The sequence below is a fragment of the Anomaloglossus baeobatrachus genome, chromosome 6 (assembly GCF_048569485.1).
Source record: "Anomaloglossus baeobatrachus isolate aAnoBae1 chromosome 6, aAnoBae1.hap1, whole genome shotgun sequence".
NCBI classification, from domain to species: Eukaryota; Metazoa; Chordata; class Amphibia; order Anura; family Aromobatidae; genus Anomaloglossus; species Anomaloglossus baeobatrachus.
Genome location: NC_134358.1, coordinates 183,741,809 through 183,756,464, shown reverse-complemented (window position 1 = coordinate 183,756,464; position 14,656 = coordinate 183,741,809). Strand labels below are relative to the sequence as shown.

At 45.3% G+C, this 14,656-nt stretch overlaps 1 protein-coding gene across 4 annotated transcripts in view; it reads left to right on the top strand.

Moving 5' to 3' along the window:
- The window catches only part of SPIRE1 (spire type actin nucleation factor 1), a 265,068-nt gene that overhangs the window by 206,840 nt on the left and 43,572 nt on the right, over positions 1-14,656 (top strand). For all 4 annotated transcript variants that reach the window (XM_075314570.1, XM_075314572.1, XM_075314571.1 and 1 more), the window contains exon 8: positions 8,174-8,303. In XM_075314570.1, coding sequence (XP_075170685.1) covers positions 8,174-8,303 — 130 coding nt within the window. The remainder of the gene's footprint in view (positions 1-8,173; positions 8,304-14,656) is intronic.

Genomic DNA, 14,656 nt, shown 5'->3' with positions numbered 1-14,656 from the left:
GTCATTGTGTAAACAGGACATGTGCTGCTGAGAACAGTGGTGCCTATTGCTGAGCGCAATAGTAGAGTGGCTGTTGTTTTTATGTGTGTGTGTATATGTATGTATATTATATATATATATGTGTGTGTGTGTGTGTGTGTATATATATGTATACACGGCACGGTGGCTCAGTGGTTAGCACTGCAGCCTTGCAGTGCTGGGGTCCTGGGTTCAACTCCCACCAAGGACACCATCTGCAAGGAGTTTTGTATGTTCTCCCCGTGTTTGGGTGGGTTTACGCCGGGTACTTCGGTTTCCTCCCACACTCCAAAAACATACAGATAGGGACTCTAGATTGTGAGCCCCAATGGGGACAGTGTTCCTGATGTATGTAATGCGCTGTGGAATTAATAGCGCTATATAAATGAATAAAATGAATTATAATATAATTACAATAATATATTATATATACACTGTATATACACTTATTATTATTATTATTGTGCCATTTATTCCATGGCGTCCTTTCAAGTGAAAGACTGTATACGTACAACAATCATTAACAGTACAAAACAGACTGGTATAGGAGGAGAGAGGACCCTGCCCGCGAGGGCTCACAGTCTACAGGGAATGGGTGATGGTACAATAGGTGAGGACAGAGCTGGTTGCACAGTGGTCTACTGGACTGAGGGCTATTGTAGGTTGTAGGCTTGGTAGAAGAGGTGGGTCTTGAGGTTCCTCTTAAAGCTTTCCACGGTAGGTGAGAGTCTGATGTGCTGAGGTAGAGCATTCCAGAGTATGGGGGATGCACAGGAGAAATCTTGTACGCGATTGTGGGAAGAGGAGATAAGAGAGGAGCAGAGAAGGAGATCTTGTGAGGATCTGAGGTTGCGTGCAGGTAGGTACCGGGAGACTAGGTCACAGATGTAGGGGGAGACAGGTTGTGCATGGCTTTGTATGTCATTGTTAATGTTTTTAACTGGAGTCGTTGGGTGATGGGAAGCCAGTGAAGGGATTGGCAGAGTGGCGAGGCTAGGGAGTAGCGAGGGGAGAGGTGGATTAGGCGGGCCGCAGAGTTTGGGATAGATTGGAGGGGTGCAAGAGTGTTGGAAGGGAGTCCAGAGAGCAGGAGGTTGCAGTAGTCAAGGCGGGAGATGATGAGGGCATGCACTAATGTTTTTGCTGATTCTTGGTTATGGAAAGCACGGATCCGGGAGATATTTTTGAGTTGTAATCGGCATGAGTTGAAGAGGGCTTGGATGTGTGGCTTGAAGGATAGAGCAGAATCGAGGGTTACTCCAAGGCAACGAGCTTGTGAGACTGGGGAGAGTGAGCAACCATCAAGTTTGATGGAAAGGCTTGTTGGAGGAGAGAGTGAGGAGGGGGAAAGACAATGAACTCTGTTTTGTCCATGTTAAGTTTTAGGAATCGCGCAGAGAAGAAGGATGAAAGAGCAGACAGACATTTTGGGATTTTGGTTAGTAGAGAGGTAATGTCAGGTCCAGAGAGGTAGATCTGTGTGTCATCGGCATAGAGATGATACTGGAAGCCGTGGGACTCTATGAGCTGTCCCAGGCCGAAGGTGTAGATGGAGAACAGCAGGGGTCCAAGAACTGAGCCTTGGGGGACACCGACAGATAGGGGGCGAGATGAGGAAGTGGTGTGAGAATGGGAGACGCTGAAAGCTCGGTCGGTTAGGTATGAAGAAATCCAAGATAGGGCCAAGTCTGTGATGCCCAGAGATGAGAGAATCTGTAGTAGGAGGAAATGGTCTACTGTGTCGAAGACAGAGGACAGGTCCAGTAGGAGGAGGATAGAGTAGTGTCGCTTGGCTTTGGCGGTTAGTAGGTCATTAGTGACTTTAGTTAGGGCAGTTTCAGTGGAATGATGCGGTCGGAAGCCAGATTGTAGCTGGTCAAAGAGGGAGCAGGAGGAGAGGTATGAGGACAGTTCAAGATGGACATGCTGTTCTAGTAGTTTTGAGGCATAGGTGAGAAGGGATATGGGGCGATAGTTTGACACAGAGGATGGGTCAAGGGAGGGCTTTTTGAGGATAGGTGTAATAGAGGCATGTTTAAAGCATGAAGGGAATACACCAGTTGTTAGTGATAGGTTGAAGAGATGGGTTAGGGCTGGGATAAGGACTGCGGTGATGTTGGGGATGAGGTGGGATGGGAGCGGGTCCAGTGCACAGGTTGTTAGATGTGATCTTGAGAGTAGAGTGGAAAGATTGTTTTCTGTCATGGCGGAGAAGCTGGATTTGGAGGAAGAAGGCTGAGTAGTTGTGAGAAGTGGCTGTAGTGATTGTGGGCCAAAGCTTGCTCTGATGTTGTCAATCTTCTGCTTGAAGAAAGAGGCAAAGTCTTCAGCGGAGAGGAGAGGGAGGTGGTGCTGGAGGACGGAGGAGAGAATTGAAAGTGTTGAATAGCTTTTTAGGGTTGTGAGAGAGAGAGGATATGAGGGATGAGAAGTAGGTTTGTTTTACAGCAGTGAGTGTGGACTTGAAAGTGGTCAGGGACTCTTTATATGCAATGAAGTGCTCAGTGGAATGAGACCTTTTCCATCTGCGCTCAGCAATTCTGGAAGCCCGTCTTAGTTCTTTAGTCTGCCTTGTGTGCCAGGGTTGCCTGTTGATTGTGCGGGTTTTGGTGTGTGTGAGGGGGGCAGCTGATTCGAGAGCTGCAGAGATTGTAGTGTTGTATAAAGTTGCAGCAGCATCTGCATCGTGTAGAAATGCAATGTCTGTGAGAGGGAGAAGGGACTGAGAAAGGGCGTGTAAATCAATGTGTTTGATATTTCTGCGAGGGTGTGAAAGATTGTGGAGGGGGGGTTGAGTACTTGGCGAAGAGAGGGAAGAGAATGTGAGTAGGTTGTGGTCAGACAGGGGGAGAGGCGAGTTAGAGAGGTTAGATATCGAACAGAGGCGAGTGAAGATGAGGTCCAGTGTGTGGCCATCTTTGTGAGTGATCCACGTGAAAGGCAGAAAGTGTATCCAGCTCACCTGTTATTAGAGTCCATACTCCCCTCCAAGGTGCACGAGGCCTGCCGGTCAGTCCATACGGGTGCGTGTAACAGGAGATTAGGAAAGAAAGGAATGGACCCAGCACCAATTCAATAAAATATAGAATATAAAAATAATATATTATTATATTAATATAAAAAAGAGAGGGAAGAGAATGTGAGTAGGTTGTGGTCAGACAGTGGGAGAGGTGAGTTAGAGAGGCTAGATAGGGAACTGAAACGAGTGAAGATGAGGTCCAGCGTGTGGCCATCTTTGTGAGTAGCTGCAGAAGACCATTGGGTGAGGCCGAAGGAGGAAGCGAGTGTTAGAAGTTTGGAGACAGATGAGTGGGAAGTCTCAATGCGGATATTGAATATATGTGTGTATATATAGTGTATATATAATATATATGTCTGTATACAGTGCATATATTATATACACTGTATATACACACACATATATACATACTGTGCGTGTGTGTGTGTATATATATATATATATATATATGTGTGTATGTGTGTGTATGTGTGTATATGTGTGTATATATATATATAATGTATATATGTGTGTATATATGTGTGTGTGTATATGTATGTGTGTGTATATATATATATATAATGTGTATATATATATGTACATTGGGGGGCAGCAGTGGTGGTGAAGCGGGGTCACAGGAGGCACAGGTTGTGCTGGCAGGCGCGGCGGGTCAGTGGCAGCGGGGTCCGTGGTTGCAGGTGCCGTGGCGTCTGTGATTGCAGGCGCGGTGGCGTCCGCGGTGGCAGGAGCCGTGGGGTCCGTGGTGGCGGCAGCAGCCGTGGCGGGTGAGCCGTGCAGCAGGCCGGTGCAGTGAGTGTCCGCGGTCCCGGTTCAGTGGTGGCAGCGGCGGCGGCTCAGTGGTGGGAGCGGTGGCGACTGCTCAGTGGTGGCAGCGGCAGGGACTGCTCAGTGGTGGAGTGTGTCCGCGGTCCCGGTTCAGTGGTGGCAGCGGCGGCGACGGCTCAGTGGTGGGAGCGGCGGCGACTGCTCAGTGGTGGCAGCGGCAGGGACTGCTCAGTGGTGGAGTGTGTCCGCGGTCCCTGTTCAGTGGTGGCAGCGGCGGCGACGGCTCAGTGGTGGCAGCGGCAGGGAGTGCTCAGTGGTGGAGTGTGTCCGCGGTCCCGATTCAAGTAATGGCGCCCGGAGCTACGCATGCGCAGATGGAGCTCTCATCCAAGGGCTCCATCTGCGCACGCGCTGACTCCCGGAGCAGCGCGTGCGCAGATGGAGCTCTCATCCAAGAGCTCCACCGGCGCCATCATTTGAAAGTGGGACCGCGGACAACTGGTAACATGCTGCACAGCCGCCCGCACCGCATGCACAGAGTGGCAGCCAGCAGGCTGCCCGCCCACCCTGCGTACAAGCCGCCGGGTACCTGTGCTTGCGTGCGGTGGCAGCCGGGTACCCATGGCTGTGTGCGGGCGGCAGCTGGGTGACTGTGTGAGGGCGGCAGCCGGGTGCCTGTGTGAAAGCGGCAGCTGGCTGCCGCCCGCACGGGCACCCGACTGCCGCTCGCACACAGCACCCGGCTGCCGCCCGCACACAGCCATGGGTACCCGGCTGCCACCGCATGCAAGCACGGGTACCCGGCTGCCGACCCCACACAGCACCCGCTGCCGCCCGCACACAGCCACGGGTACCCGGCTGCCACCGCACGCAAGCACAGGTACCCGGCCGCTCGCATGCAGCCATAGGCACCCGGCCGCCCGATCGCCTCAGACAGGACCCCCCCCCCCGGTACCGCTTTATAAGACGCACCCCCCATTTTCCTCCCAAATTTTTGGGAGGAAAAGTGCGTCTTATAAAGCGAAAAATACGGTGTATGTATATATGTATGTGTGTATATATATATATATATATATATATATATATATATATATATATATATACACAGTGTAAATGTATCATATTTCTATACAGTGTGTGCGTGTATATAATAGATATATATATATATATACACACACACACCACCAAAGCTAGTGTCCATCACAATCTTGCTCATATCTACTCGGCTGTCCGCATAATACTGTGCGATACTGCTAGAAGTCCGTAGGAATCATAAATTATTAAAATACAGTAAGCGGATAAAGAATTAGCAAAAATTGTCAGTGTGAAGAGTTCAGTTTTCTAGATTTAATACCGCCATACAGTGCCTATTTATGACCCCAATACAGTGCTCATTATCTGCTCCTCATACAATTATTAATCACCGTTCAGAGTCCAATTAATTAGGCTTATTTATTGCCACTATCCACAGTATGTTTAATATGGCCATTTAGTTGTCAATTATTCTGGCCACACACGGCACAATAAATAATAAATGTATCCGCCACAGTACAATTAGTCAGTTACTCCCATTCAAAAAAATGCTGCCACTTATATATTGTTTAATGCCATCGCATACCCTCAATACAATAAATGCTGCTATTCACGCCTAGTGTCGAAAAATGTGACCACACAATTCTTTGCAGTATCCCCCTCTAGTAGAACTTAATGTAATGGGCAGACCAACCAATCGGACGTCACATGCCTCATAAAAATCAATCTTTGAGCCTTTTTCATATAATGTGTGCCCACAGTATTTACAGCACCAGAAAAAAAAGGCAAAATGTGTGCTTCAGCCCTTAAACTTACTTTTATCTAAGGTGACAGGGCTGGACACACCCTAATACATCTGCACACCCCTATTCACATGTATACAGACACTTATAGACTCGCACATGCATACTTACACACAAGTAGCCATCTTTGGTTCTTCCTCTGCAGCAGAATGGATCTTACATTAGGCTCATTATTCTACATCTGACAACCTGCTTTCATTGCTAAAGGGTGACAAGCTTTTATGCCCCCCATGACAGTATTTCATTGGGTTTTTAGTCAATGGCACAAAATCCCAGTATTTTGCAACAGTTAATATAAAAAAATGGTGCCAAAGTGTTCCATTTGTTCCAGAAAATCACAACAATAACCAGTGGTTTTGTCTCAATTTTTTCTGAAATCCCAAAATATATCATGATTGGTGGACAGGACAGGGTTGACTCATATGTAACTCCTGGCGCTGTTACACGTTTCCATCTACCTCTACTTTTATCTGACTCCTGTACAGAACTTTCAATCAAGGAAGAGAAAGGCAGACATGGATGGAAAACAAGTATATACAGTCATATGAAAAAGTTTGGGCACCCCTATTAATGTTAACCTTTTTTCTTTATAACAATTTGGGTTTTTGCAACAGCTATTTTAGTTTCATATATCTAATAACTGATGGACTGAGTAATATTTCTGGATTGAAATGAGGTTTATTGTACTAACAGAAAATGTGCAATCCACATTTAAACAAAATTTGACCAGTGCAAAAGTATGAGCACCCTTATCAATTTCTTGATTTGAACACTCCTAACTACTTTTAACTGACTTACTAAAGCCCTAAATTGGTTTTGTAACCTCATTGAGGTTTGAACTTCATAGGCAGGTGTATTCAATCATGAGAAAATGTATTTAAGGTGGCCAGTTGCAAGTTGTTCTCCTATTGGAATCTCCTATGAAGAGTGGCATCATGGGCTCTTCAAAACAACTCTCAAATGATCTGAAAACAAAGATTATTCAACATAGTTGTTCAGGGGAAGGATACAAAAAGTTGTCTCAGAGATTTAAACTGTCAGTTTCCACTGTGAGGAACATAGTAAGGAAATGGAAGAACACATGTACAGTTCTTAATAAGCCCAGAAGTGGCAGGCCAAGAAAAATATCAGAAAGGCAGAGAAGAAGAATGATGAGAACAGTCAAGGACAATCCACAGACCACCTCCAAAGACCTGCAGCTTCATCTTGCTGCAGATGGTGTCAATGTGCATCGGTCAACAATACAGCACACTTTGCACAAGGAGAAGCTGTATGGGAGAGTGATGCGAAAGAAGCCGTTTCTGCAAGCACGCCACAAACAGAGTCGCCTGAGGTATGCAAAAGCACATTTGGACAAGCCAGTTACATTTTGGAAGACGGTCCTGTGGACTGATGAAACAAAGATTGAGTTGTTTGGTCATACAAGGCGTTATGCATGGAGGCAAAAAAACACGGCATTCCAAGAAAAGCACTTGCTATTCACAGTAAAATTTGGTGGAGGTTCCATCATGCTTTGGGGCTGTGTGGCCAATGTCGGCACCCGGAATCTTGTTTATTAGTTGAGGGTCGCATGGATTCAACTCAGTATCAGCATATTCTTGACAATAATGTGCAAGAATCAGTGACGAAGTTGAAGTTACGCAGGGGATGGATATTTCAGCAAGATAATTATCCAAAACACCGCTCCAAATCTACTCAGGAATTCATGCAGAGGAACAATTACAATGTTCTGGAATGGCCATCCCAGTCCCCAGACCTGAATATCATTGAAAATCTGTGGGATGATTTGAAGCGTGCTGTCCATGCTCGGCGACCATCAAACTTAACTGAACTGGAATTGTTTTGTAAACAGGAATGGTCCAATCCAGGATCCAGGAACTCATTAAAAGCTACAGGAAGCGACTAGAGGCTGTTATTTTTGCAAAAGGAGGATCTACAAAATATTAATGTCACTTTTATGTTGAGGTGCCCATACTTTTGCACCGGTCAAATTTTGTTTAAATGCGGATTGCACATTTTCTGTTAGTACAATAAACTTCATTTCAATCCAGAAATATTACTCAGTCCATCAGTTATTAGATATATGAAACTGAAATAGCTGTTGCAAAAACCCAAATTGTTATAAAGAAAAAAGGTTAACATTAATAGGGGTGCCCAAACTTTTTCATGTGACTGTACGTCAAGCACCTCTGCTTGGTTTGAACAGTCAATAGAAGCTGAAAATTGTTGATTTTTTTTTTTTGGGGGGGGATTGCCAACCCATTTTTTTCACATATTGTGCTGAGTTCAGCAATGTACTCATGCCAGTTTTACGTGAAACACCCTGTGCCATGTGCAGCTTGATACAGTCATTTTTCCTGTTGGGTCTGACCTGCCATTCTTTTTGGCTTGGCCATTTATTCATAAAGCGTATAGTAAATGCATGTATATCCAGATATTCGCTGTGCTGGATATGAGGTAAAATCCAGCTCTTTCTTCAGACTTATTAGACAACACTACTTTAGGTTTATTGTACTGAAATGTTTTATGCTTGTAGGTGTCTGCTCGGAAACTGAAACCTACTCCAGCGCGTCCACGAAGTCTGCATGAGCGAATGCTGGAGGAGATTAAATCTGAAAGGAAGCTTCGCCCTGTGTCTCCTGATGAACTTAGGCATAGCCGTCTGGGTAAGGGGGTGATAATACAAATTTTTTTTCTTTTTTTTCAGTGGCAGTGAATATATGTATGTATACATATAGGCTTGTGTACAGAAAGTGGGATAGACATTTTGTTACACATTGTGTGAGTGAGTACTAGCTGATCTGTAGTACCCGGGACCGGCCACTACACTATATACAGAGCTTTTCTGTTCCACATCTGCAGTACCCAGGAGTGGTCACTATACTATGTACAGAGCTTTGCTATTCTGCATCTGCAGTACCCGGGAGCTGCTACTAGATGATGTACAGAGCTTTTCTGTTCCGCATCTGCAGTACCCCGGAGCTGCTACTAGATGATGTACAGAGCTTTTCTGTTCCGCATCTGCAGTAGCCGGGAGCCACCACTACACTATGCACAGAGCTTTGCTGTTTCACATCTGCAGTACCCGGGAGCGTCCACCACACTATGTATAGTGCTTTTCCGTTCTGCATCTGCAGTACCCAGGAGTGGTCACTATACTATGTACAGAGCTTTGCTGTTGCACATTTTCAGTACCCGGGAGTGGCCACTACACTATGTACAGAGCTTTTCTCTTCCGCATCTGCAGTACCCGGGAGCTGCCACTACACTATGTACAGAGCTTTGCTGTTCCGCATCTGCGGTATCCAGGACCAGCCACTACACTATGTCCAGAGCTTTTCTGTTCTGCAACTGAAGTACCCAGGAGCGGCCAGTACACTATATACAGAGGTTTGCTGTTCCGCATCTGCAGTACCCGGAAGCGGCCACCACACTATGTACAGAGCTTTTCTGTTCAATATCTGCAGTACCTGGGAGTGGCCACTACACTATGTACAGAGCTTTGCTGTTCCACATCTGCAGTACCCGGGAGCTGCTTCTACCTGATGTACAGAGCTTTTCTGTTCTGCTCAGTTCACAGTTTACTACTGAACAAGCTGATAACTGCTGATTGGTGGGGGTAATGGGTGATAATGGGTGATTGACCACCATTAATGATAGGATCCCAATATCTTAGTAGATGACCCCCCTTTTATACCTATCTTAAGGAGATTATTCCTATCATTAGGAGACCACTACTGACAGGTTTTATGCTTTTACTTTCTCCTATAGATCAACAGTGTTTACGTGATGTCGATATTACACAATACATTGACTTCGTGGGTGTGTTAATGTATTGGTATTTCTAGCTTATTTGTCAGAAACTAGCAGCCCGACTTGCACCTATTTATATATGAAGATTCATTTTCTTCTGGTTCTCAGCATTGCTAGGCTTTGTTCTTGCCAATATTTTCAGTTTATTTCTTTGCATCATTGCTCTTTTATGTTGACTTACAGACAGACTTCAAAATGACAATAACAGCTTCCATAGTTTACTGTCGATTCTTTGTTCTCCACACAAACCAGTGCTGATAAAACGAAGAGCACAAAGAACAGCGTATATGAAGCCATCAGACTGTAAATGTGGTATTTAAGGACAATCTGCCACCCAGTTTTACAATATACACTGCCTACATTAGTGAGTAGATCTCTTGGGCCCTGGGTTGTATTTGGCAGTGGTGACGTGCCCTGTTCTTAAGTCAGACTAAATGTGCCCGTACCCTATAGCAGTTAATCATATACTAGTTTATTTACTTTAACACAGTGCTTACATAATGAATAGAAAACAGCTTGTAAGCGCTGCACATTGCACATGTGCTGTCTAGCAGCAGTGGTCTGTCTCCGAGGCAATGAGCTTTAACCAAAAGAAAAGTGATATCACAAGAGAATTTTATTAAGCATTAAATTGCAAAATTACTTATATTTACAAGGATTATTTGACAATATCCATTTATTAAGATAGAAATAATCCCTTAAAAGGGTTTAAAAAACAAATTACCTGGGTTGTTACCTTGGGTACGTTTCTACCGTCCGTTTAATACAGGTTTATCAAATTTGCCTTGTTTGACTAGTGTATAAACTTAAAAAAAAAGTATTTATTGTTCATAGCAGCAATCATAACTACCATTTGTAATACAGTCTACAAACCCTGTTGAGTGACTATAGAGTTTATTGCAGTGGGAAAAATAACACTACATGTAGAGCTACATTTTCCGTCAAACATGACGGAAACTGCCGCTAAGGCTTTGACACAGGGTTAAGCCCTATAGCTGATTTAACCCTTTAGTGACGGAGCTAATTTTCACCTTAATGACCAGACCAAATTTTGCAATTCTGACCAGTGTCACTTCATGAGGTTATAACTCTAGAACGCTTCAACGGATCCCGGTGATTCTGAGATTGTTTTTTCGTCACATATTGGACTTCATGTTAGTACCAAATTTAGGACAATATTTTTTGTGTTTATTTATGAAAAAAATTGAATATTGGCAAAAATTTTGAAAATTTAGCAATTTTCAACTTTTGAATTTTTATACCGTTAAACCAGAGATTTCTGTGACACAAAATAGTTAATAAATAACATTTCCCACTTGTCTACTTTACATCAGCACAATTTTGGAAACAAAATTTTTTTTTGTTAGGAAGTTAGAGGGGTTCAAAGTTTATCAGCGATTTCTCATTTTTACATCAAAATTTACAAAACCAGTTTTTTAGGGACCACATCACATTTGAAGTGACTTCAATAGGCCTAGATGACAGAAAATACCCAAAAGTGACACCATTCTAAAAACTGCACCCCCCAAAGTACTCAAAACCACATTCAAGAAGTTTATTAACCCTTCAGGTGCTTCACATGAACAAAAGCAATGTGGAATGAAAAAAAGCAAAAATTAAATTTTACCTAAAAATGTTGCTCTAACCCAAATTTATTCACTTTTAGAAGAAATAACACAACAAAATGGACCCCAAAACTTGTTCCCCACTTTCTTATGAGCGCGCCGATACCCCACATGTGGTCAGAAACCTCTGTTTGGACAAATGGGAGGGCTCAGAACAGAAGGAGCAATATTTGAATTTTGGAAAGCAAATTTGGCTGAAACAGATTGCGGGCACCATGTTGCATTTACAGGTCCGCTAAGGTACCTAAACAGAAGAAATCCCTCACAAGTGACACCATTTTGGAAACTAGACCCCTCAAGGCTTCTATCTAGGGGTATAGGGAGCATTTTAGATCCACAGGTACTTCACAGATTTTGTTAACGTTACGTTGTCATATTGAAAATTTTAATAATTTTCTCAAAAATGTTGCTTTAGCATCAATTTTCTCACTTTTTCAAGAGGTAATTCCAAAAATTTGACCTCAAGGTTTGTTAACCACTTTTTTATGAGCGCGGTGGTACCTCACATGTGGTCTGAAACCTTTGTTTGGACAAATGGGAGGGCTTGGAACGAAAGGAGCAATATTTGAATTTTAGAAAGGAAATTTGCCTGAAAAAGATTGCGGGCACCATGTCGCATTTGGAGGTCCCCTAAGGTACCTAAACAGCAGAAACCCCGCACAAGTGACCCCATTTTGGAAACTAGGCCCCTCAAGGAATTTATCTAGATGTTTGGTGAGTACCCTGAACCCTCAGGTGCTTCACAGAATTTTATAACGTTGAGCCATGAAAAAAAAAAAAAAAAATTTTACCACAAAATTGTTATTTCAACCAGGTAGCTTTTTTTTTTACAAGAGTAAAAGGAAAAAATTCAGCATAACATTTATTGTGCAATTTCTCCTGAGTTTGGCGATACCTTATATGTGGTGGAAATCAACTGTTTGGGCGCATGGCAGGGCTCGGAAGGGAAGGAGTGCCATTTGACTGCAAAATTGGCTGGAATCAATAGCGGACGCCAGGTTGCAATTGGAGAGCCCCTGAGGTGCCTAAACAGTGGCGGTCCCCCACAAGTGACTTCATTCTGGAAACAAGACACCTCAAGGCTTTTATCTAGGTGTATAGTGAGCAGTTTGAATCCACGAGTACTTCACAGAATTTGATAAGCTTAGGTTGCCATATTGAAAATTTTCATTTTTTTCACAAAACTGTTGCTTTAGCATCAAATTTCTCACTTTTTCAAGAGACAACAACAAACCGTGGACCCCACAGGTTGTTATCCAATGTCTTATGAGCACAGGGATACCCCACATGTGGCCAAAAACCTCTGTTTGGATAAATGGGAGGGCTTGGAATGGAAGGAGTACCATTTGAATTCTGGAAAAGTTGAAATAAATTGCGCGCACCATGTCACATTAGCAGGGCCCCTTGGGTACCTATACAGCAGAAAACCCCCACAAGTGACCCCATGTTGGAAACTGGATTTTATTCAGGAGTATAGTAAGCATTTTGAATCCACAGGTACTTCACAAAAATGTTGCTGTAGCAACAAATGTCTCACTTTTAGGCTATGTGGCCATGATCCAGCGACACGGCGTCTAGTACACAGTGTCAGCCTCCTGCAGAGATGTGAGTGTTGTCCATGGGAGAACGCAGCTGCCCATGCCCACGATTTGGGTTCAGGCCGCTGTGGAGCTCTATGCTACCTGCAGAGAACACTCTTGTCTCCGCAGCATAAATTGACATGCTGAGGCTCGGGAAGCTGCGCCACAGGTCGGTTTATGCTGCGGAGAAAAGAAGCACAGTGGGCATGAGATTTCTAAAAATCCTTCCACTGTGCTTCTACAGCACAACGCAGCGTCATGGACACAGGGAAAACACTCTGCGCCCAAAACGCTGCAAACCCTGATTGTGGGCACACAGCGTAAAATGCTACAATGGATGAATGGATAGATGTCAAACATATATAACGTCCCACCCCCTGCATATTCTAAGCTGGCGCCCTTTAGTGCCTTTCATGTGGCACTAAAGGGTGCCTAGCCTTGTATTTAGCCCCCCAAAAAATTAATAATTAAAATAAACGACGTGGGGTCCCCCCTATTTTTGATAGCCAGCTAGGGTAAAGCAGACAGCTGTAGCCTGCAAACCACAGCTGACAGCTTCACCTTGTCTGGTGATCAATTTGGAGGGCTCCCCAGGCGTTTTTTTTAAAAAAAAAAAAACGTGGGGTCCCCCCCAAATTAGATCACCAGCCAAGGTGAAGCGGACAGCTGGGGTCTGGTATTCTCAGGGTGGGAAGAGCCATGGTTATTGGACTCTTCCCAGCCTAAAAATAGCAGGCCGCAGCCGCCCCAGAAGTGGCGCATCCATTAGATGCGCCAATCCTGGCGCTTCGCCCCAGCTCATCCCGCGCCCTGGTGCGGTGGCAGACGGGGTAATATATGGGGTTGATACCAGCTGTAATGTCACCTGGCATCAAGCCCTGGGGTTAGTGATGTCACGGCATCTGAACAGATACCCGACATCACTAACCCAGTCAGTAATAGAAAAAAAAAAGACAAAAAAAAAATTTATTTGAAAAAACACTCCCCGAAACATTCCTCTTTTACCAATTTATTGAAAATAAAGAAATTCCGGTCGCTGTAATCCATTTTGGAGGAGGTCCCACGCCGACTCTGGATCTTCTAGAATATGGGGGGCACGTTCAGGGAACGTATCCCCCATTTTCTGGAAGAGCAAGCTCTCCATGAGCAGTGTGGGTGCAGTATTCTGAGAATACTGCACTCACACTGCCCCGGTCCAACCTAGGGCAGAGTGACCTGCAGTAACCTCATTCCAGAATATGAGGGGCACGCTCACAGAACGTACCCCCCATTTTCTGGAACAGCAGTCTCTCCATGTGAGGAGTGTGACTGCAGATTACCGCACTCACCCTCCCCCGGTCCACAGTGGAGTAGCCTGTGCAGTTGCGACGTCAGCAGGATCCCTGCTTGCAGGGATCCAGCTGACAGCCGCTGTCTGCGCATGCGCCGCCAGCATTGAAGAAGAAGAAGAAGAAGAAGGAGGCGGCGTGATCGCGGGACGGAGCGGCAGACAGGTAACGTATAACCGGGGGCTTGGGGGGGGGAGGTGACGGGGGGTGACCTAGCGGGACCTGGGGACACCTTTCTGTCGCATGTGACGTGTCACATGCGGCAGAAAGAGCAGAATGAATGCGGCCGCGCGCTGTGCGCCGCCATCTTCCGGAGGGGGGAGGGGGGTGGTGGCTCTGGAGAACCGGAGGGGGCTCCGGTGACCAGAGGGCTCCGGTGGACCGGAGGAGGGGTCAGGGGGAGGACATTTCCCTCCGATCTGAAATGTTTGATCATTTCAGATCGGAGGGAAATGACTGCAGAGCCGGCGCCGGCGGGAGTTTTCTGTGCGCTTCGGCGCCATTTTGGATGTCCGGTGGGGGTAGGGGTGGGGGTGGGGGGACTCTCCGGTACCGGGGGCTTTGGGGGCACTAGGGGGTTAGATTTCTTTCTCATCTGACATGTTTGATCATGTCAGATGAAAAAGAAATCAGTTTTACCGGCCATTTCTTTTTTTTTCATGTGTTCGTCGGT